The sequence below is a fragment of the Bufo gargarizans genome, chromosome 3, assembly GCF_014858855.1.
Source record: "Bufo gargarizans isolate SCDJY-AF-19 chromosome 3, ASM1485885v1, whole genome shotgun sequence".
In the NCBI taxonomy this organism is placed as follows: domain Eukaryota; kingdom Metazoa; phylum Chordata; class Amphibia; order Anura; family Bufonidae; genus Bufo; species Bufo gargarizans.
In genome coordinates, this window is record NC_058082.1 from 466,299,489 (window position 1) to 466,325,371 (window position 25,883).

Genomic DNA, 25,883 nt, shown 5'->3' on the forward strand with positions numbered 1-25,883 from the left:
CAGGAATCCAGCCCGTGGTTCCACGGACCGCTCACAGCCGTGTGCATTCGGCCTAAAACATATATATTCACTATATTAGGGAATTGTGTATAACTTTAATATATACATTTTTTATTTTTGCATTTCACATGCCTGTGATAAAAGGAACAATGTTGTTAAGAATACATTAGGGAATTGCTGTTTATGCAGTTCTGTGCAGGAAGCTGAATGAAGGCAAACACAGTACAGAGCAGTAGGCACCCTGTGCGCCACTGTATGGCACTTTACAGCACACTGGATTTTAGAGCTGCCCAAGCAGCAGTTTGACCCCATATACTTCTAGGCTCTATAGCATATAGCCATAATGTAGCCATGTGTGAATTTGACACCAATAGTTTGAACCTACAGTGCATTCAAGGCTGATAAAAAAAAAGTATATAATAATAATTCGATAGACAAAAAGTAAAAAAATGCAGAATCAGAATAATAGTTTTCTAATTTTTCATCCCATTTTTTACATCTTGTTGTCATGAAGATGCAAGAAGTGAGTCCTAATCTATTATCTTTGATATTCCTGGTGTAGATTGCAATCTACATGGCAGTCAGTATATTACAATCATATACAAGGAGTAAAGTGAAATTAAGCATAGAGACAACTCAAACATTTCTACATCAAATTATTACAAACAACCCTTTTAATTTTTCTGGGCGATTAATTACATATAGATCAAATATATTGTAAGGAAACGTGTTTACATTGATCCAGTTTATATTTTTTTCATTAGATGAACTCTGAGCAAGTGAAACAGAACTTGGCTGCAGTCTGGTGGAGTCTCTATAGAGTTATGTTGCTCTTTCCACCGTAAAACAAAGAATTATTTATGAACAAAGCAATTTCACACTTTGGATACGTTCTCTCTGTAGAATGAAGACACGTCTGCACTGAAAATGAGATTTTTTTTTTCTTAGGCATAAATATATTTTAATCATTAGCTAATCTAATTAGGGGAACGCTCCAATGTGTATGTAGCAGGGGACATGCAATGTTTATTTGTTAACTTGTATAAGGATGTATAATTATGTGCACATGACTTGATGTTCCATGTAGTCATTATGTAGCTCTCCGATGAATATCAATATGGGAAGTTTTTACCGTACCTGCACAGCCCGTAAGGCTTTGTCGGCGCTCAGAACTCCACCATCATGGTCACAGCAGACAACTTCTCCAGGCTTTAGTAAAAACCCTGGATAATGCTGCATGAATTCCTCTTGTGTCAGAGTGCCCCATGACATTTGTCTTTCTTCCATATTCTTACATATTAACTCAAATTCTTCATTTCCAGTTGGGGCCATGACGACAACGCCTGTTTTCCTGTGGACATATTATAAAATGGTCTAAAAACACATAAAAAAATATAAATAAATCAGATTAACTCTAGAAAAGCAATGTATGAAAAGTATTTTAGGAGCTTACAGATCAGCAGAAAAAAAATATTGGACTTGGAGATAGATTTATGTTTTTTTTTTCCAGACACCGTGGAATTCTTGTCCACAGGCTGTTTCTGGTATAGCAGCTTGGTCAGCCTTCACACTGCTTTTCGCCGTATGCTCCCAGCACGTATGACATATTTATCCTGAACACCTGACAAAGGACAAATAGTGTCCTTCTGGCCTCCGTCTGCCTTGTATACATCAGTATAGTATTTTTCCTTTTGTATGTGCGGCACTATTCTATACAGAGGCATACAATCAAAAATATATATTACACACTATACAGTACCTTTTTTAAAACAGTAGCATATGTCAGAGGCGTTCACTGGATGTATACAGGTAGTGCAGAATTATTAGGCAAATGAGTATTTTGACCACATCATCCTCTTTATGCATGTTGTCTTACTCCAAGCTGTATAGGCTCGAAAGCCTACTACCAATTAAGCATATTCGGTGATGTGCATCTCTGTAATGAGAAGGGGTGTGGTCTAATGTGCATAATTATTAGGCAACTTCCTTTCCTTTGGCAAAATGGGTCAAAAGAAGGACTTGACAGGCTCAGAAAAGTCAAAAATAGTGAGATATCTTGCAGAGGGATGCAGCACTCTTAAAATTGCAAAGCTTCTGAAGCGTGATCATCGAACAATCAAGCGTTTCATTCAAAATAGTCAACAGGGTCGCAAGAAGCGTGTGGAAAAACTAAGGCGCAAAATAACTGCCCATGAACTGAGAAAAGTCAAGCGTGCAGCTGCCAAGATGCCACTTGCCACCAGTTTGGCAATATTTCAGAGCTGCAACATCACTGGAGTGCCCAAAAGCACAAGGTGTGCAATACTCAGAGACATGGCCAAGGTAAGAAAGGCTGAAAGACGACCACCACTGAACAAGACACACAAGCTGAAACGTCAAGACTGGGCCAAGAAATATCTCAAGACTGATTTTTCTAAGGTTTTATGGACTGATGAAATGAGAGTGAGTCTTGATGGGCCAGATGGATGGGCCCGTGGCTGGATTGGTAAAGAGCAGAGAGCTCCAGTCCGACTCAGACGCCAGCAAGGTGGAGGTGGAGTACTGGTTTGGGCTGGTATCATCAAAGATGAGCTTGTGGGGCCTTTTCGGGTTGAGGATGGAGTCAAGCTCAACTCCCAGTCCTACTGCCAGTTTCTGGAAGACACCTTCTTCAAGCAGTGGTACAGGAAGAAGTCTGCATCCTTCAAGAAAAACATGATTTTCATGCAGGACAATGCTCCATCACACGCGTCCAAGTACTCCACAGCGTGGCTGGCAAGAAAGGGTATAAAAGAAGAAAAACTAATGACATGGCCTCCTTGTTCACCTGATCTGAACCCCATTGAGAACCTGTGGTCCATCATCAAATGTGAGATTTACAAGGAGGGAAAACAGTACACCTCTCTGAACAGTGTCTGGGAGGCTGTGGTTGCTGCTGCACGCAATGTTGATGGTGAACAGATCAAAACACTGACAGAATCCATGGATGGCAGGCTTTTGAGTGTCCTTGCAAAGAAAGGTGGCTATATTGGTCACTGATTTGTTTTTGTTTTGTTTTTGAATGTCAGAAATGTATATTTGTGAATGTTGAGATGTTATATTGGTTTCACTGGTAAAAATAAATAATTGAAATGGGTATATATTTGTTTTTTGTTAAGTTGCCTAATAATTATGCACAGTAATAGTCACCTGCACACACAGATATCCCCCTAAAATAGCTAAAACTAAAAACAAACTAAAAACTACTTCCAAAAATATTCAGCTTTGATATTAATGAGTTTTTTGGGTTCATTGAGCACATGGTTGTTGTTCAATAATAAAATGAATCCCTAAAAATACAACTTGCCTAATAATTCTGCACTCCCTGTATATACATTGGGAAATCCTCTTGATGTATACTTCTAATGCACCCTCCGCTCTACTCACTTGTCTGGGGATCATGATCATGAGGTAGAGAACAAGAAACAAAATAATTTCCAATTTTATGAATTATATGTGGTTGTATGATTTTATATATTTTTGTAATCAATTTTAAAATGTATAATTAGGGTGTATCTATATTTATTCCAATTGGGGTGTGCCTATTACTATATATAAATGTATTATGAGTTGACTGGCATTGGGTAACCCAATGGATAGTGCACCCTCCGAAATATCAGTGATAGAGAGGTAAGCCACTATAATATCTATACATTAGCATTAGCATTAGCATTACCTGCTCTTTCTTCCATTCTTATTAGCTGGTGCTGGGCTTTTTCCTCCCAAGAGACCAATTGCGAATGCGCTCTATGGCACAACTAACCTTGCCCTTGTTGGCAGCTGCAGAAATCAAGTCACCTACTACAGTTTTTTTATTTCATATGTATTACAATTGGATTCCAAAATATTTGCTCCATTATTGGTACATAATGATGATTTTTGCACCTAAACTGTATGTCATTGGCAGTTATTTGGCCCTGATTTACTAATCCTAAATATGGTGTAAGCATTGACTGGCTGTCTAGAAATGCACCTGATTTATCACAGGTACTCGGGCTGGATCATAAATGTCCAGCAGGAATAGACACTTTTCTCTTATTCTATACCAAATATTGGTTGGCCTACTTTCAGACGCCAGCATTATGTCATGCTTTGGTGTAGGAGGGAAAGGGGTGAGGGGAAAAGACCTGGGAACTAGGGAAAGGAGCAGGTCACCTCCTAGAGAAACCCTAATCAAAGTCCTGACTAACTACAAGTATGAACTGACCCCTGAGGTACTGTAGGTGAGTTCATACACAGGAATCTAAAGTCCTAACTCACCCTGTAGTACCCTGGTACTAATGTCAGGACAAGAGACAACCTGTTCCATCAAACGGTAGGACGAACAGGAGTCTCCCTCAGGCCTAAACACAAATGACAGGGAAAAGAGCACCACAGGAAAACCCAAACAATAAACAAAAGGGGGAGATGACATTTAACTTCAAATGGCTACGGAAGCACAGGAACTCAGCCGAGATCCAAACACCAGCAATCCACAACAAGACTGAAGCTTTAAACCGCACAGCATGGTGGGAGAAGCCGCAATAAATAGGGAAGGTTAAATCACCAGATAAGCAACACCTGAGGCAAGGGGTGTGGCCATTACCAGAAACAACACAGACAAGAATTGATCCACAAGGAACTTGTCAGATCAAACCACGTGTTGCCAGTCTCACTGATCTCCTGGCACCTGTCACGGGAACGTCCGTAATACGACTGGCATTCACGTCGGATGCTAGTACCCACATCCTCTCCTCTGGTCCATAACCCTTCCAGTGAACAGGATACTGAAGAGACCTACGGAGGACTCGAGAGTCAATTATCTTGGCGATCTGAAATTCCAAACTGCTGTCCACCATGACAGGAGCAGGTGGCAAAGAAGATGGTTCCAAAGGTTCCAACATATCACTTCAACAAAGATTTATAAAACATATTATGAATTTTCAGAGCCTGAGGAAGTTCAAGACGAAAAGCTACTGGATTAATAATGGCAGTTATCTTATGTGGACCAATAAGCCTTGGACCCAATTTCCAAGAAGGTACCTTCAACTTAATGTTTCTTGTGCACAGTCACACAGAATCCCCCACTCTTATGTCCGGACCATTCATACGTTTCATGTCAGCCATACGTTTATACTTATTGCCCATATTCCTCAAGTTATTTTGAAGTTTGCAAGTTTGCAGATGACACCAAGGTGATTGGTCTCATCACTGACAACGATGAGTCTGATTATAGGGAAGAGGTAAAGGACAAAAAACTGAAAAACAAAAGAGCTCATTGTGGTCTTTAGGAAGGAGAAGAAAGACACCCATGACCCCATCCACATAAATGGCACGGCTGTTAGATGGGTTTCCAGTTTTAAATTCCTGGAGACCTACATCTCTGAGAATCTGTCCTGGTCAAGCAACATCTCTAGCCTGGTCAAGAGCTCTTTTTTTTTTTAGGACACTGAAGTAAAACCACCTGTCTGCTGACATACTGGGTAACTTCTATCGATGTGCGATAGGAAGCATCCTGACAGACTGTGTTACAGTCTGGTATGGGAATTGCTCTGTTGCTGACTGCAAGGCACCGCAGCGGGTGGTGAAAACCACCCAATGCATCACAGGGACTTCACTTCCTACTATGGAGGATGTTCACAAGAAAAGATGTCTACGTCGGGCGCACATCGACCTTATGGACTCCTCTCATCCTGCGAATAAACTCTTTCAGTTACTTCCTTCAAGAAGGCGCTACAGGAACCTTCAGACTAAAACCATTAGGTTTGGGAACAGTTTCTTCCCTACAGCTGTCACCCTACTGAACTCAGTACCCTGCTGAACCCTTTCATCCATACTCACTTAACCCTCTACACTCCCCTTCCCTTCATCCGTTCCTATGACCATGACCATAACTCATTCATTCATTCTCAACATTCACGGTATGTTCATATTAGTTACTGCTATAGTTGGGACACTGTCATAGTATAAGTCTCTGCTATAGTACGTACTTACACTACATTGTTCACTATTACAGTTTGTCCATAGCGCTACTCTTCCACTTCTGGAGCTATATTCATAGCATTCTGCTGTTTACTAATTACTATACATTTGTAAATTTGTATATACATAGCGCATATGTATAATGTGTTCATAGTACATCTGTATACTTTTTCATAGTACATCTGTGTATTCGCTGTCTGTATAGTAATAGAACAGTTTATCTGTATATATGTATATATAAGCACATCTGTATATCTATATATATGTATACATCAGTACATCTGTATATTTGTCCATAGTACATCTGTATATTTGCTCTCTATAAAGCAATATAAACACTTGTATACTTAACTTTTTTGTACATAATCTGTACATAACTATTCCTACTTTCTACACTATTCTTATCTGTATGTAATTTGTTTTTATTGCACTGCTGCCCTTTGCACTTCTGATTAGATGCAAACTGTAATTTGTTACCCTGTATTTATAAATGTGTAATGACAATAAAGTTGAATCAAATCAAAATCAAATCAAATTTTCCGCCATATAGATGACAATGATGATGAAAACCGTTCCTCCTCAGGAATACCAGAAGTATCAGAACCCAAAAATGTGTCAAACTGCGGGTGAAACTCATATGCCCCAAAATACTGCGACTTATAAGTGGACTCCTGTCTACCATTGTTTATGGAAAACTCTGCTAAAGACAAAAATGAAGACCACTCCTCCTGGTTCTCAGAGACAAAACATCTCAAGTAAGTCTCTAGACTCTGACTAGTGCGTTCCGTCTGTACGTTCAACTGAGGATTAAAAGCCGAAGAAAAGGACAGTTGTATTCCCAGTCGAGTACAGAACGCCTTCCAGAATTTGGAAACAAACTGAGTCACACGATCCGAGACCACGTCAGAGGGAATGCCATGTAGCTTCACAATGTTATCAACATACACTTGTGCAAGAGTTTTAGCATTAGGTAGGCCCGGCAATGATATAAAGTGCACCATTTTACTAAAGTGATCAATTACCACCAGAATTACTGTCTTTCCTGAAGAATTTGTTAGATCAGTGATAAAATAGATGGATAAAGGACGGGTGTCACTGCCAGATCTCTAAGAAGCTCTGACAGACGTTCTTCAGTACCTCTTGTTTGAGGTTCTTTTGTTTTGGTTTCGTTTTGTCATCTCGTTTCCCTCTCTCAGCTGTCATCTAGTTGCACTGATTGCATCCCTTTATATCCCCTCCCATACTGCATCACTTTGTGGTTTATACAACTTCCTGGATTGTGCTCACTGCTAGATGCTCAACTGCTGGTTCCTCAGGTAAGTCTGTTCCTTTATTTGTGTTTTCCTGTTGGCTTGATCCTAGGTGACCCTGATTCCCTCCGTATTAAGTGTAGGGAGGCGGTGGTCGTGTCCCCTCACTATTATAGGGTTTTCAGGTGTCACACAGTCTAGGTACGAGGGCATGCAATTATCTATCATAAAGATCTTTGCATGGGCTGAGCAGTCAGGGAGAGCTCTAGGGCTTTTATAGGGCTCACCCTTGTGTTCCTTAGTTTGGGATCAAGTCAGTCAGATCTTTATTTGCATCTTCTAAATTTCTGCAACACCATCCATGACATTGGGATGGGCAACGGATGTAGAGATCCGGAAGGCTGAGTATGTGTCACCTTAGCTCATGCACAAGTGCTACAGGCTGACACATAGTCCTCAGCACACATACCTAAACCCGGCCACCAAAATCTATAAGAAACAAGGTCAGCAGGGGATCTGCTCCCAGGGTGTCCCGTAAGAACCGTACAGTGATGTTCCTCAAACACCTTGTGATGCAATTCAGATGGAACAAATAATTTCCCAGAGGGACAAGAATCTGGTGCATCTCCCTGAGCCTCTAACACCTTCAGCTCTAGTTCAGGGTATAGAGCGGATATCACCACCCCCTCCGACAGTATCGGACTTGGATTTTTAAAATTACCACCTCCAGGAAAACTAGGTGACATGGTGTCTGCCTTGACGTTCTTAACCCCAGGACGATAAGTGACAAGAAATTGAATCTGGTGAAAAACAAAGACCATCTGGCCTGCCTCGGGTTCAGTCGTTTAGCCGATTCCAGTTATGCCAGATTTTTGCGATCTGTGAACACCATGATCGGATGAATCGCCCCTTCCAACCAATGACGCCACTCCTCACAAGCCAACCCTAATGTCCAGCAACTCTCTGTTACACACATCGTAATTTCTCTCTGTTGCAGAGAGTTTTTTTTAAAGAAAAATGCACATGGGGGCCATTTACCAGGTGACAGGCCCTGCGATAAGACTACTCCTAACCCCACTTCAGACTCATGAACCTCCACAATGAAAGGCTGTGACACATTCGGCTGCAATATAGGGGCAGAAGCAAAACACTCCTTAACCGCAGAGAAGTCTTGCAATGCCGAATCGGACCACACTGAGACATCCGTCCCTTTCTTAGTCATTTTAGTTAAGGGTCTCACCACTGTCAAATAGTTCTTAATACATTTTCAGTAATAGTTAGTGAACCCCAAAAACCGCATAAGAGCCTTCACATTTTCGGGTCGATCCCAGTTCAATACAGCACAGACTTTCTCTGGATCCATTCGAAAATCCGAAGATGACAACGGATAGCCCAGGAACTGCATCTCCTGTACAGCAAAAACACACCTACAATTTTGCATACATTTTATCTCTTAGGATCTGTAACACCTGTCTAACGTGATGCTGATGAGTCTTCATGTCTAGATAATAAATTAGTATGTCATCCAAATACACAACAACAAACCTCCCCACCAGGTGATAAAAAATGTATTTCACAAAATGCTGTAAAACCGCAGGAGCATTGATCAACCCAAAAGGCATGACCAGGTTCTCAAAGTGACCCTCTGGGGTATTAGAAGCCGTCTTCCATTCATCCCCTTCCTTGATCCTGACCAGATTAAATGCCCCCCTTAAGTCTAACTTGGAGAACACCTTCGCACCAACAATCTGGTTAAACAAATAAGGAATCAAAGGAAGGGGGTAAGGATCACTGACAGTAATCAGATTGAGCTCACAGAAATCCAGACATGGCCTAAGGGTTCCGTCCTGTTTTTAACAAAGAAAAACCCTGCTGCCACTCGAGATTTGGAAGGTCTTATGTGTCATTTAGTCAAACTCTCGGTAATATGCTCTTTCATGGCCTTCTTTCAGGTCCAGAAAGGTTATACAACCTAGATTTGGGCAAGTTGGCTTCGGGAATAAGGTTGATAGGACGATCATATTCCTGATGCGGAGGTAAATCCTGGCATCCACTTTCAGAAAATACATCTGAAAAATCTGATATAAAAGAGGGTAATGTTTTAGTGGTTAAAGCATAAAAATACGTATTCAGACAATTGTCAAGGCAATAATCAGCCCAATCCAGAATCTGTCTAACTTGCCAATCGATAGTTGGATTATGCTTGCTTAACCATGGTAAACCCATAACTAACGGAGCAGGGAGACCTTCCATCACAAAACACAAGATGAACTCCTGATGAAAGTCACCCACTCTTAAGCCGATGTCATGCACCATCTGAGACAAACACTTCTGAGATAGAGATGCAGAATCAATGGCAAAAACAGAAATGTTTTTCTGTAATGCACTCGGTCACAACCCGTGCATACGGACAAACTGGCCATCAATCAGATTCACTCCTGCCCCACTGACGATAAACACCTCAATCCTCACAGTCTTGGACTATAGTGCCACCTCGGCAGTCAGAAGAAATTGGGTACTACCAGTCAAAGACAAATGCACATTCTCTGACTCCTCTCTTACCCCTCCAACAGTCAGATGGGAATTAGTCATCCCCTTTTCTTTTTGACGCTGAATGCATGGACATACATTGATAAAATGTCCCTTTTGTCCACAGAAAAAACACACACCCTTCCTACGACTAATACTCCTGAAAGCAGATCCAGGAGCAGATCCCCCTAATTGCATGGATTTGTCCCCAGACCTAAACTCAGGAGTATCTTCACCCAAATTGTCAGAGGAAGACGGTACATTATGTGATAGTACATCTTGAGAGTGGGAGCCCTTAGATCTCTCTCTCAATGCATACAGCAAGAGACATAGCGGCTTCCAAAGACTCAGGATTCTCATGAAAGGCCAAAGCGTCCTTCAGCCTCTCTGATAATCCTTGACAGAACTGACTACGGAGAGCCAGTTGCCAGTATCCGTAGCCTACCTCCTAAACTCAGAGCAATAGTTCTCAGCAGAACGCTCTCCCTGATGAAGGCCATGTAACTTGGTCTCGGCCAGGGAGGTCAAGTACGGATCATCATAAATGAGACCCAGAGCTCTGAAAAATTCATCCACCGATCCGGTCGGCAGAGAAAAAGCCCAAGACTGAGCGTCCCCTTTAACCAACAAAATAACCACACCAACTCTCTGACTCTCATCCCCAGATGAGTGTGGACATAGCCTCAAATACAATTTGCACGCCTCTCTGAACAAAATAAAATGATCACTTCCCCCAGAGAATCTGTCCGATAGGGCCACTTTTGGCTCAGGACAGGCCTGGTAACCACCACTAGGACCAGCAGCCTGTGGCCTCAGGATCTGCGAGACGGTCATGCGGAGGTCAGCTACCTCCAAAGACAGCTCCTGCAGCTGTTCGGCCAGTGCAGTGATAGGATCCATGGCTGTATTGAAACAAGCAAAAAAATTATGGTTTGGCGGTTTATAATGTCACGCTTCGGTGTGGGAGGGAAACCCACACAGAACGTAGGAGGGAAAGGGGTGAGGGAAAAAGGCCTGGAAACTAGGGAAAGGAGCAGGTCACCTCCTAGGGAAACCCTAAACAATCCTGACTGACTGCAAGTATGAACTGACCCCTGAGGTAGGTGAGTTCATACATAGGAACCTAAAGTCCTAACTCAGCCTGTAGGACCCTGGTACTAATGTTAGGACAAGAGACAACCTGTTCCTCCAAACAGTAGGACTAACAGGTCTCCATCAGGCCTAAACACAAATGACAGGGAAAAGAGCAACACAAACAATCGCACAGCATGGTAGGAGAAGCCACAGTAAATAGGGGAGGTTAAATGACTATATAAGCAACACCTGAGGCAAAGGGTGTGGCCATTACCAGAAACAACACAGACACAAATTGATCCACAAGGAACCTGTGAGATCAAACCACATGTTACCAGTCTCACTGATCTCCTGGCACCTGTCACAGGAATGTCCATGACACATTATGGCGCAAAATGGTGCATCTTAAGCAGTGTCAGACTGGGGTGCCTAGGGCCCACCAGTAAAATTTATTCTAAGCGCCCACTGTAAATCTAAAAGCAAATACTACCTGCTTCCACAATGGCAGGCAGCAGTAAGATGCTTACGATGATTGATTATGGGGATCCCTGTAGCGGCAGGTCCTTGAGCAAAGAGTATATTGGCTGACCTGCCTCTGTGCCTAGAAGTCTTCTGGCCACCTGATGCATCTATAATAAACTGGGGAGTTTGTTAAATAATCTACCAATGTTTTTTATATGGACATAAGCAGGTTGAAATTCTGTAGGCTGCATATCTGTATGTGATGCGGTCAGTCTTCTGTGTTATGTGCAAGGGATGAGGGACTGGGGTTCCACCTTTTTCAGGGGCCCACCGGGTGATTCCCTTGTTCCCCTCTGCGCCAGTCCAAGCCTAATCTTAAGCCCTGCATCCTTCCAATGAAGCTCCCCTTTCCACTAAGCCCTGCTCCTTGTCAAGCATGTCGGAAAAAAGTGTGGACACCCTAGATGTCCTCTTTTTAGGCACAAACACTTTAGTAGATCTCTCTAATTTTCATAGGATCATCAAATTTAAAATCCACTTAGGCACACATTTTCTATAGTGGGCGATTCTGCTGAAATATGGTTGTATAATCCAGCAATGGTTTGTTCTGGATTGATCTAATTGTATAAAAATATGAATAGGTCCTGTTGCAGGTAAGGAGTTAACACTGTGTCTTTCTTTGGAAATTACTCAGTGTGGTCTCAAGAGACATTTATGTTGCATTCTGTGATATCCCTGAAGTGGCTTAAAATAGATGTATTGTTAGATGAAACACTGTGGAAGAAGCACAGCAACAGCCCTGTTTAGTAGGGGTGCGGGGGGCTACATTAGTGCATATGGAGACCTGTGAGTGGCAGCTTGGAAATGAAATATGGAAGGTGGGGTATGGGGGATATTTTTTTTTTCCAAACAATTTTATCATAGAGGTGAAATTGCCCTTGACGGGGAGTCTGGGCTAGAAATAGCAATGTGCACACAAGAGACAAAGAACGTGCACGGTACATAGTGATTTTCATTTTAACGGTGAAATACAGCTGAAGACACCAGAAATAGCTATTGTGTACTGGATACAGGCTCTGCAGATAGAAGACAATGAAAATAAAAATAATGAAAAAGACGACGTCTGCATAGGCTAACGCAAGCTAATGAGTAGAACACAATTACCTGGTCGAGGTCATGTGAATATCACATCGTCTCTGAAACTTTTACTCACGAGTAATTGTCTGTAAGTTTTAAATTTCTAATTGGACATGAATGAAATGTGTTTCTTATTTATGAGTAATTTATTTGAGCAAAATAGCTGCTAAACACGTAGCCTTGCCCTGTTCTGCATTCACCATGGTCCCTCTCCTGTGCTGCAGAAGATATGCACTCTATTCAAATGAATGGATTTAAAATCCTTTCTGCACAGTTAAGCTTCCTTACAGTAGACAAAATAAAGTGCTTTCCAGTTTGCTCGGCTCATGTGGAAGGAAGGAAATATTTCTAATCAGTGTTTTTCTTTCCGTGCTTATTGAAAAGAATATATATATACACAATTATAGGCCAAGGGCTCCATAAACTAAAGCAACAGTGGGAAAGGAGAAAGAAATTAGAAAAACAAATGTACTACTTGACTTTAACTCACTTAAATTATTTCTTTCGGTGCACGTGTTTTGCATACAAAATGAAAGGTGGATAACTCCCTATGTATATGTATTACCATGGTAGTTTAACTCTGGGGCTGAATTGCCACTTTATCAGCTTTGATGTAATCATACTTTTCGCCTGGAAGCAACAGGATCATTTAAGAAATAGGCGAAGGAAACACAAATCAATTTATTCAACTTATTCCGGCCTCTTCGCATTTCTGCGCCTGAATAAGAAAATCATTAGGGGAAGACTAAGTGCAATAAAACACATTTCCTAGTTCTCCTAGTTATCCAATGTTCTTTGCAGTAACTTTTAGGCAGGCTGAGAAAATGGAAGAGTTATGTTGTTGGACCTTATAGATTGTTAACTATGGCATTCATACTGCAAATTATACTATAATATCCCTAGTCAGGCTCGGAACAAAGTGGGCCCCTAATCCCACACTCCCTGCACAAGTGACACATGACACAGTAGACTAACTGCGCTAAATATAGATAGGCAGCACAGAGCTCTTCAACCAGCCTATATTCATATAAAACTGGGGGGATTATTTAGCAAACTACCCAGTTTACTATTATAGATGCATCAGGGGCTGGTAAGGAGGAAGGCCCGCCAGCATCCTCTTTGCCCAGGGACCTCTATAAATCAAACCATAATCTTGTAATATATTGCTGCTGTCTTCAGGTAATATTTGCATGTAGCTGTATAGTTGACAACAACTGTTTTCAACCCCAATAGAGGAATCCTAGGGATATATTATTGTAATATACACAGTAATCAGTTAGATCACAAAAAATCCCACTAGGGGTCCCCTCAAAAAAAGCATTAAGACTTAACCTTTATTTCATAAATTAAAACAAATGGTACCCAAAAAGAAACACCAGCAAAAGAAAAGGGAATATTAAAACTATCAGCTGACTGATGATATCAGATAGTTTTAGAGGCCCTTCCAATTACAAGTACATGGGTATATCAGGACTTGGAGACTGGCTGGATAGCGGTAGTGTGTTTTTTACTCAGGATACAATGTTGTTTCTACATATATTGTTGCTAAATCAGCATCCACTACTTAGCCCACTTGTTATAAACCACTATCCCCTGACGAAGCTTCATCTGCAGAGAAACAAGTTGGGAGGGTTAAGCGATTTGTTTTAGGCTAGCTGACTATAAATCTAAGATCTATTATCGAGATCCCATATACAAATATGTATGAAAGATATTACAGGGGGAGACTGTATAGGTAGGGATAGAGTGTGTTTGAATGATGGATGCCTTTTTTGGATAGGAGTTCTACCACACAATTGAATAGGGCCTGTGACTCTGGCCTTTTTGAGTCTGCAGATAAAGAAGCCATGACCCAGATATATTGCTGAATGTAACGAAAATGGGATAATTGGTGGATGCTGATAATGCAACAATATATGTAGAACACAAGCGAGCTAAGTAGTGGATGCTGATTTAGCAATAGTGATGAGCGGCAGGGGTCATATTCGAATTCACAATATTTAGCGAATATTTTGTAGAATATTCGTCAAATATTCTCTAAATTCGAATATTCGTTGTATTCTACATTTATTTTACTCTAAAAATCGGCAAAGTAATGATTGCTTAATATGCAAATATTACTCAAATCAATACAGGCGTGGGTCAAAAACTAATATATAGCACTATAGAATATAGTTACTTAAGCAGGGAGGAATCATGACTTCAGATGGAAGAAAATTACGAATATTCTAAAAACAAAAACAAATATATAGAGCAATATAGCTAGTATAGTGCTATATTCGTTTTTCAGAATATAGAGCAATTTAGAGCAATTTAGCTAATATAGTGCTATAATCTTTTTTTTTTAATAGTCATAATTTTTTTCCAATCTGAACTTCAGATGAGAAGATTATAGCACTATATTAGCTAAATTGCTCTACATTAGTTTTTTCGAATATTCACTATATTGCTATATATGCTTGCTTTAGAATATTACGAATATAAAAAAATAAATAAAATATAGCACTATATCGAATATATTAGTTTTTTAGAATATTCGTCTTTTTTTTCCCAATCTGTACAGTTTTTCCACTTCGGCATACTCCTCCCCGACAAGCGTCCCCGTCACCATAGGAACGCTTGGGGGTTAGAATATACCATCGGATCTGAGTTTTTGCGATCTCAGTGAGATCATGAAAACTCAGATCGGATGGTATATTCTAACCCCCAGGCGTTCCCATGGTGACGGGGACGATTGTCGGGGAGGAGTATGCCGAAGTGGAAAAACTGTACAAATTGGAAAAAAAATACGAATATTCTAAAAAACTAATATATTCGATATAGTGCTATATATTCGTTTTTTTTTTGAATATTCATCATTTTTCCCATCTAAAGTCATGATTCCTCCCTGCTTAAGTTGCTTGTGGGACAATGACTCATTGGCCCACAAGCAAGAAGCAGGGAGGAATTATGTGTTCAGATGGGAAAAAAAATGACACAATAATGAATATATAGCACTATATTCTAAATATTTGCAAATTCTCGAAGTTCCGATATTCAAGATAAAAATTCGCTATTCGAATATTCGCGCTCAACACTATTTAGCAACAATATTTGTGGACACAATATTGTGTCCTGGTTAAAACAAACACGCTACCGCTATCCATCCAGTCTCCAAGTCCTGATATACCCATGTACCTGTAATTGTACATGTACCTGGTATTATCAGTCAGCTGATAGTTTTAATATTCCCTTTTCTTTTGCTGGGGTTTCTATCGGGGGTCTATTTGTTTGAATTTATGAAATAAATGTTAAGTCTTAATGCATTTTTGAGGGGATCCCTAGTGGGATTTTTTGTGATCTAACTTAGCGATGCTTTACCTGCGGCCCTCCAGCTGTTGTAAAACTACAACTCCCACCATGTCCTGCTGTAGGCTGATAGCTGTAGACTGTCTGGGAATGCTGGGAGTGCCACAGGTTGAGCATGCCTGATCTAACTGATCATTGTGTATATTACAATAGCTGTATAGTTGACCTCCAGAAAGAATTTTGCTGTTGAGCCCTAGGCACCCGAGTCTGACACTGTCTCTTGTAGCTAAAGATGAGTGAATAAAATTGAAACTAATCAGCTTTGAACTAAATTTTCAAAAAGGTTGGGTCAAATCAAATCTGAATGTTAGGCAATTCGATACAGGCACATTTCTCAATATTCATTACCCATTTTTCAGATCAAAAGACAGGAAAGATAAAGGAGGATTAACTTAGTCAGTGTGTGTGGGCATACACATTAGCATCGATTTGCTGCCAAAACCGAAAATTTTGGGTGCCAGTTTTTTTGAAAATGTGAAATATTTTACAGTGCAGTTTCTTGTTAGAGAGGCTGTTTGATACCACCAGCAGGCTTACACTTAGCCCTCTCTGTATAGTGTCACTTTAAGATTACTGCCTTGGTGTTAAAAAGTTTGAAATGAGTTGTATACAGTCCTAAGAGACCACAGAGTGCCATAACCAACTTTTCAGGGCAACTGGAGCACTGTCGATTTGGGTCAAATTTTTTCAGGCCCAAATCAAATGGCCAGCCCAATTTGGCCAATAAAATTTAATAAATTAATCATAAAATAAAACATAAGGGAAACATTCCTACTTAAAGGGTTTCTCTGGGATTAACAAATACAAGAGAGTGAAAGGCAACCTGTCACACTAATATGGTGTCTGAGCTAAAGGCAGAATATTATAGGAATAGAGGAGCTGCGCAGATTGATATATAGTTTTGTGGGAAAGAATTCAGTATAACTTGTAATTTATTCATTTATGGTTTTATATCCATGCTCAATGAGGGCTTTGAAGTCCAGGAGGTGGTCCTATCAGTTATTGATAGCCTTCCTTCTATGACTGTGTGTACAGAGCTAGCTGTCAATCACCAATAGTGTAACAGCAGCTGCTGTGCGCCGCTGTTCCACTGCATACTGCCGCGATCCCGGGCGCCGTGTTCAGCAGTGATCTGCAGCCGGTGCTTCCCATTCACCGCTGCAGTCCTGGGCTCTGTCTGTGTGGGTGCTGTTGTTCTGGGATCCGCTCCACAGTTTGCTCTCAGCCCTGGCCACAGCATGCTTGCTGCTTGTTTCCTGCAGAACTTCCTTAAGGGCCAGCATGCATCACTTCCTGGACTTTATGGGTTAGGTCATGTGACCTCGCTGACCTATCCTAGCCCTCCTGCGCATATATAAGTGGCTCAGCCCCCTTCCCAGATGCCGCAGTGTCAAGGTCCTTTTGTCCTGCTAAGGTTCCTGTTTTCAGCTTGTGTTCTTGACTTGTATTTGTATTGTCTGTAACAGACAATAGACTCTGCTACCTGTAATATCCCTACCTGCTTGCCTTGACTCTCCTGTTGCCAACCCGGAGTGTCTGAACTGTACCTGCCCTGACCTTTTGCCTGTCTGACTACGCCTCTGCCTCATCCTTCGGTCCTGCACCTCTGATATGATTCTCAGGTACCTCCTGGTCCACCTGCCTATCCTCCTCAAGAGGTAGCGACCTGGTGTTCCCCTCGGGAAAGTCTATCCCCACCATCAGGGGTACTGTGAGGATCCAGGGGTTCACTTAGACAATGCCCTTAGAGGAGGTAGGACACGTGGCACAGTGGGTTCACATGCGCTGGCTCGTGACAGATAGGACCGGCCTCCTGGACTTCAAAGCCCGGAATGAGCAGGAATTTAGATTCATAATGTTGTTGGACCTTATAGATTGTTAACTATGGCATTTTTACTAAATCTTTTCCCACAAAACTGTATACCAATCTGCTCAGCTCTTCCTGCTCTATAACATGCAGTGGGCAGATTAAATTGCATTTTCATGGTGAAAGGTTTTCTTGAAGTAAAAACATGTAGATATTTTATGCTGAAGGCAGATCTCTGGAATAATAATGGTTACGGGAACTTATTTGACTTGGACATGATAAGCTTTCAAAATTGAACAATTTGTACGTAGGGTTGATCATGATTAATGTACTTCAAGTAAGAGAACACAGGAGGGCCTGTAGCGATGTACCCAATCATTGCCCTTCAGGACCAAATTTCTTTATTGGATTCATTATAAAGTTTGGGTTTGTTGCAAGCTCTCTGCATACTTTTCTGTATGTAAACCCCATGGCCATCTCTCAATTCATTTTACTGGTAGAAGCAGCTATTGCATTTGAAAAACAGGATCAAAATGCAAAATGTGAGTATTAATGGAAATATTATATCATTAAATCCTTAACTATAAAGAAGCTTACATGCCTGGAGGCAAAGAGCCAAATGTGGGCCCTGAGACATAGTTTGGGGAACATTGTGCTGCACTACATCTGTTACATAATCAGGGTATACATACATAGACATAAAGTTGTATTTTGTCCCTTGGAAAACATTACCATAACATCAGATATAAGCCTAGTTTGCCATTCTTGAGAGACCATGATTTTCGTGCACACTGATGAAGTAATTATGGAAGGCACTGATACATAAACTTTTGGTATTTCACTAGGGTTTAGACACTTGAATATGATTTATTTGCTTCTTGTCAGGGTCAGAGCTTGTAATCTACAGTAATAACTTGCTGCAATACTCTATAGACCTACGCCTGGGTAAAGGCTGATATTGGAATCAGTAGAGTGATTAGGTCACAGCTTGGGAATGGGCATTGGGCCATATGGCCATGTATATTCCCTTCTCGTCATTTATTCAGTTTTTTTTATGTTTCCCATGTTTCCTTAGTTTGTAAAGCAGACAGTTGCATTTACACAAAGTGATAACCCACGGTGTAATCATCTGTGCCTCGTGTAAAGGTACCTTGAGGAACAGTAAGTCAATCAGTAAAGTAATAGATTAACTATGAATGTTGCAGCAGTTGAACAAGATAAACGTGGCGATTACACTCAACCTGCAGTCTCCCTGCTGTCTCCCTAGACTTTCCCTACAGTCTAAAAAACCTCTCTGTACAATCTCCCTACACTGCCCCTGCACTCTTCCTATTTAATATTCTTTTTTAAACTGTTTTCAGCGAGAGTATATTAGTGTCATGCCAGTGTTGATAAGTGCTTCATATATGTTTCTTCTGACCATTCAGGTGTTATGCAAATAATCCCTACTGTAAGTCCTGTAGGTGTCTGCGTACCAAGACACATTGTTAGTACTTGAGAAAGGTGACTGCTGTAGATGGAGTCCAGTTCAGTTCTGTGGTCTTGAAAACAGCTAGCACAGTTACAGCAGTAAACATTCATCAGGCACCCTGAGGAAAGTACAGCAATGTTATTGCTCTGGTGATTCTGAATGATTTAACCACCATTATCTCCTTATGTCTCATTGTCCGGGAAATCAGAAGGCCTGAAGAAGGCCTACTGACCGACTATGTTTGCTGTCTATAATCTTATTTGCACCTTAAAAGGTGATAAACCAATGGAAAGGTCTTGGACACTAGTTTTGAGTTTGCAGAACTTTCAATTATTATCTATCCTTTGGATAGATGATTAGTGTAATTCAGGTGACGACCCCTTTGACTGTTAGCTAAACTTATGATCTCTACAATGCACATGAAAATCTTACAGCTTGTGCCCCATTCACTCAATCTGTGTTGCAGGTCCTTGCATAGTGGTATAGTGCTGCTGTGCATAAAAACTGCTGAGGGGTACGCCTGTCCCATTCTGTGAGGGATCTGTGCGATACAACTGGTTGGATTACAAGCAATCACAATATTAGGAATATTCTTTGGATATGTCATAACATGGGAATACCCTATTAAAAATCAAGGATGGGCATTTACACCTACCTTTATGCCACTATTGTGGCGTAAGAAAGTCACGAATTGTGGTGTGTGCCATAATTTGCGACCTTTGCAGCTTCTCACCACTTTTATGAAGAGAAAAGGGGTGGGGCTTAATAGGAAGGGTGGGGATTTACTATAACTGGCCCCAGAAACTGGCAACTTTATGCCATCTCCTGGCTGGTGTAGACTTGATTTTCTGGTTCATGGAGGGCCAGAGATGGGTCTAATTTATTAGGAGCATTTGCCTCTTAATAAATTAAGGGCATCTTACTCCAGTGCGGGGGATAAAGATTGGTCTATGGGATTGCCAGTGTTTTGGTTGAGTACCACAAGTCAGAAAAACTCCAGTTGTAAATTTACAATGATTACATGCTGCAATATCTACAGCAATGTTGCATAAAGATCTGGAATAAACAGTTAAAAATTTATCTCCTGACTATCGAAGAATTTGGCTTATTGTCTTGAAGATCCATCATAACCTGTAACTCGTGTGACCTTTGGATTTATGAACATAACAGCCTGCTATAATGAAAGGTGTGGGGCTCCCTTGGGCAGCATGGAGGCTCAGTGGTTAGCAGTAGTGCCTTGTAGCACTGGGGTTCTAGGTTTTGCATGAAGTTTATATGTTCTGCCTGTTTTGGTGTGGGTTTACTTTGGGTTTTCCGGAGTCCTCCCACACTCCAAGAAGATATACTGATAGGGAACATAGATTGTGAGCTCCATTGGAGACAGCAAGTGAAAATATCGTCTGTTGAGCACTGCAGAATATGCCAGTAAGTGAGAACAATAATAATAATAATAATAATAATCTTTCACAATTTACAACCACTGCCTGTGCTTACTCCTAGGAAAATCTAGAACTACTGACATCTACAATTATTTACTTTCTAGTTCTACACATGCTTTATGGTCTTTAGGTACTTGACACAAACACAGAAATATAGTGGCAAATCTGGGGGAGCTGCTCAACCCCTAACACTGTAGCGTGTTTTTCATTGGGGGAGCAGCCACACCGCATGTGGACCGCAGCAAACGACTATCCCCAGCAAAAAAATGCATACGGTGGAGGATGTCGGCGCGGTCCACATGCACCACAAAGGCATCCTACACAAAACAGAGCATTGTGCAGATGAAAATATAATCATATAAATCACTGAAAAAAATGAACCAAACGGATATGCCACTGACTATACTGGCTAGTCATAAATGCAGATATTAAAAGCTGAGACTTTTGCCAATATATTCCTGTCAGGAAAATATCAGAGCCCAACATGCATGTGGTGCATGTGGACCGCGCCGACATCCTCCACCGTATGCATTTTTTTGCTGGGGATAGTCGTTTGCTGCGGTCCACATGCGGTGGGGCTGCTCCCCCAATGAAAAACGCGCTACAGTGTTAGGGGTTGAGCAGCTCCCCTAGATTTGCCACTATATTTCTGTTTTTGTGTCTTGTTTTATATGTAGTGTATGTGCCTTTACCTGGCATTCAAACACTCTCTTTTGCACCTGGTAGCCTCCATCACATGGTCTGATATGTGTGTGACTTACAGTCTTGCTTTGTTCACATTGCATTAGTTGTCCTGCTATGCAGTTGTGTGGAAGCTTGTCTGTGAGCTGGATTACATCACCTTCAGACCTTGTTCACACCATAGGTAGCTTAGTGGTAGGACCCCTTGCCATGCTGAGTGACCGTGACATGGTGCATGATGGGCTCCGATATTTTCCTGACAGGAATATATTAGCAAAAGTCTCAGCTTTTAATATCTGCATTTATGACTAGCCAGTATAGTCAGTGGCAAATCCGTTTGGCGCATTTTTTCTGTGATTTATATCTTTAGGTACTTGAACTAAAGATGGTCCTTAAGTGAACCAAAACATCAGTGTCTATTTAAAGTGTAACACAGTATAATCCCTATGTTTATTTTAAAGCTGGGAGTCAATGGTCTCCTGCAGACATGCCAACTTGCATTGAATATACTTATTTTTTTAATAATGAAATACTTTCCCAGTTGTATGAAGACAGCGTGTATTAAATATTAATTCCAGTGCTGGAAGAAGAAAATGTTCCTATATCATATTCTAGTGCAACTGATACTTCTTCATACTGATACATCTCCTCATGGACTTTACACATAATAGTGAATGTGCAAGTAACAAAGGTGTGTTACCTGTTAATTATAAACCCAATTGAATTGTTGGGTTAAAAGCTATTTAGCTGCAATGTATGGAGCCCTGCTGAGGCGTTCATGGTTATAAAAATATTAAAATTTACCATGCTGCATAGCAGCTCCTCAAGACCTTTACTGATATCTCAAAACATGTTACCAGCAAAATTTTAATGTTGAACAAGGAATCAATTTAACATTTGTATAAAGTATACAGTATGTGGCACCTAATAAATACAGTTTCAGATCCAGGGCCCAATGTACCATAAATTCCATCATCAGCAAGTTTGGAACATGAGCATGAACATTTTGGTCTTCATTTTATCTTTTCCTCCTTTCTTTATTTTAAAGGTTATGTAAAAAAAAAAAAATATTTGTCTTCCAGCAGACTGTTCCTGTGGAAAAATCCATATGCACCTACCGTACTTCTTGTCACTTCATTCCAGCTCCTTGACACTCTTCACTGGCCTTCTAGTCCCTAGCTCTCAACTTCCGCATGGACAGGGTCATGTGAATTGCTGCAGCCATTGACTGACCTCAGTGGCAGGGCTGTTAAGTCGGAGTCAGAGATTTTTTGGGTGCCTGAGTTGGTAAAAATGTACCGACTCCAACTGTAGCTTAAAATTTATTTGTTGTTAATATTGTGGAATTAATTTATTAACTTTCATATAAATTTTAAAAAGTTAAGAAAGTTAATCATAAATATATATAATGTTATCAAGCCAAGATATTTATCAAAAACAGTGATAAGCAGGGTTTTCTAGGGGTGATAGAGAATCAGTTCTCACATCTCCTTTGTTCTCTTCTGTCCTTATACCGTAAACAATGATAAGAAGCGCGTTCTAGTGGTGATAGACAATCAGTTCTCACATCTCTTGTGTTCTCTCCTGTCCTCATACTAAAAAAACTGTGATAAGCAGGGTGTCCTAGTGGTGATAGAAAATTAGTTCTCACCTCTCCTGTGTTCTCTACTGCCCCTTATATTAATGATAGGCAGGGTGTTCTAGTGGTGATAAAGAATGAGTTCTTACTTCTCCTGTGTTCCCCCTTTCCTTTATATTAAGTATTTTTATGCAGCTCCAAGACCATTAGTTACAATGCCTGAAACTGTAGTGCACTTGCTCTGTAGTAAATTCCCCCTCTAAAGACCAGAGGAGAACCTTCACTACAGGCATGCCTGCAGTCATCTCAGAACTGCTACACAGAACAGGAAGACAGCATTAAAGGGGTTGTCCGGGAATAAGTAACTTTTCACAGAAGCCCACAGTCTGGCTCTGCTATGGAGAGAATCATTTCCCGCTACTCTGGTCCATTTTCCTGTCCGAAGCTTGTTCAATTCATCAGGACTAGAGTTGCAGACAGGGGTGTGCATAGAAATCATTGGGCCCCATAGCAATAATGTAAATTGGGCCCCCATGCCTCATTCATAGCACATCCTAATACCCATTCCTGGCCTTTCCCTTTGCTTCATGAACTGTGCTTGCTGATGCGTGTTATATTGTGTGCCATCAGGGCTGTACCGGGATTACAAAAAAGCCCTGGCACACAAAAGAGGTATAATATATGTAGTATGTACAGTTATATAGTGTATACAACAGTGTATTGACATGTGAGGTACGAGGTATAAAATACAGCTGGAACCTCACATATCAGTACACTGCTATATATAGTATACTAGACATTAGGCCCGTTACAATAAAGGGCGCTAGAACAGTAGTGCATAAACATTAGTAGGAACAGTCTATATTAAATGGCAAAGGAACTTGACCACACTGACTGGTGGCCGAGACTGGCGGCTGTGGCTGAGACTGCTGGTACTGACTGGTGGCCGAAACTGGTGGCTGTGGCTGAGATTGCTGGCTGTGGCTTGTGGCTGAGACTGCTAGCACTGACTGGTGGCTGTGGCTGAGACTGCTGGCCTTGATCGCTTGGTATTACACTTTTTGTGATGTCAGGTGATAAAAAATTTCTTTTTTGGTACATTTTTTTTTTTTTTTTATGGCGTTCACCAGACGGGTTGGATCCCATACTATTTTTATAGAGCAGGTTGTTACAGACACAGCGATGTCTAATATGTGTATTTTTTTTTTAGTTTACACAATAAAAGCATTATATTTTTAAAAATCATGTTTTTGTGTTTCCATTTTCTGAAAGCCATATTTTTGGATGAGGTCACCGCTTAATTGGTGCTAATTTTGGATACATATGACTTTTTGGATCACTTTTTATACCATTTTTTGGGAAGTGCGGTGGGCAAAATTGCAATTCCATCATTGTTTTTCTTTTTTTTTTATGGTGTTCACCATGTGGTAAAAGTAACATGACCCTTTTATAGAGCAAGTCCTTACGGACGTGGCGATAGCAAACATGTTTAATGTTTTTAATTTTTTTTACATTTTAACCAATTATGTGTGGATATAGGAATTTTATTTGTATTTTTAACTTTTTTCACTTTTTTTTACATTGTTTGGACCCAGACCCACTTGGTTTTTGAAGATCCAGTGGGTCTGATGGCTTACAATGCTTACTAAATAATGTACTGCAGTGTATTGAACTCACACTAAGCCTGATCAGGCTTAGATATACCACAGAAAGCCAGATGCCTGTGTGGCAGTGGCCCAATGGGGGAGGGAGCTCCCTCTGTCAGTTTATCTTTCAAGCATTGGATGCTGCCACAGCAGAGCAGCTGCCTGATGGTTAGCCCCTCCATACAGCGGTCTCTAAGGACCACTGCATTGAAGGGGTTAAATGCACCAATGTCGGCTGTTTCAAGCAGAGTGTTAGCTGTACATTACAGCTAACACTATGCCCGCTGCCGCTCTGCCATCCTGGAAGGGGGGAAGGGGTGCTGCATGCTCTGCATCTTATGATCTTGAAGGGGGGGCAGGGGTGTTGTGTGCGGGGGGGGCATTGGGCGGGCCAGGGCAGGGCAGCGGCCCGATGGTTACCACGGCATGGGAGGGGTTAAACATCCGACATTGGTGCCAGCACCGATGTCGGCCGTTTCAAGCAGAGTGTTAGCTGGACATTACAGCTAACACTCTGCCATCCTAAAGGGGGAGGGGGTGCTGCGTGCTCTGCATCTCCTGAGCCGAGAGAGGAGCGTACGGCGGAGGGGGAACTGTGGCCTCGGAGGTATCTATGGGCAGTCAAGATGCAGGGACACTTGTGTGTAGTGCTGTGTCTGTGTGGAGCGCTGTGTCCTGAATCAGACGCCACTCATGCCCACTGCAAAACTGTTGACACACACATGGACACAGCACATTCAAACAGGGATTTTATTATTATAGATACAGTACTTATACAGATTGCATCTATTCTACCTCTTACCTCACATATCAGTACACTGCTGTATATACTATATATCTGTACACACTGCTCCTATTATACTGTGTACCTCACATATCAGAACACTGCAGGATATATGATATAACTGTACACACTGCATGTATTATACCTCGTACACCATATATCTGTACACTGCTGTATATAATATATATCTGTACACACTGCATCTATTATACCTCGTACCTAACATATCAGTACACTGCTGTAAATACTATATACCTGTATATACTGCATATAATGCAGGGTGTACATAATTATGCAGTCAGTTATACCTTTTGGTCACTGTGTGTAAGGTACATAAGGTAGTGTTGATTGTAACTATCTACAGTATTATATATGAATGAGCAATGAGAAAAAATAGGGCACGCGCCTTCATTGTGCCTTGTCTGATCTCCTTCCAACTCTTAACTAACTACAGCTTTATATAACCCCTCCTTTGTTGGGAAGCGGGACTAGCCCACTTCTGCCTAAAAGGGGGAGGGGGGAATAGTAAGTTCCATTCTGACTAAAGATCCCTGCCAGGTACACTGCCACCTGCTGGACACCCAAGCACATTACATATACATAACAGTCTGCATATAACAAAATGATACTTTGCTGATGGTGGTACATTTGGTGGTGCAAACCAATACAATGGCGGCAAACAGGCTAGTAATAGGAA

The 25,883-nt window shown here is 41.2% G+C and overlaps 1 protein-coding gene across 1 annotated transcript in view; it reads right to left on the bottom strand.

Moving 5' to 3' along the window:
* Positions 1 to 25,883, bottom strand: part of PIPOX (pipecolic acid and sarcosine oxidase) — a 101,818-nt gene that overhangs the window by 19,433 nt on the left and 56,502 nt on the right. Inside the window, exon 3 of the mRNA XM_044287149.1 lies at positions 1,138 to 1,351. Coding sequence (XP_044143084.1) covers positions 1,138 to 1,351 — 214 coding nt within the window. The remainder of the gene's footprint in view (positions 1 to 1,137; positions 1,352 to 25,883) is intronic.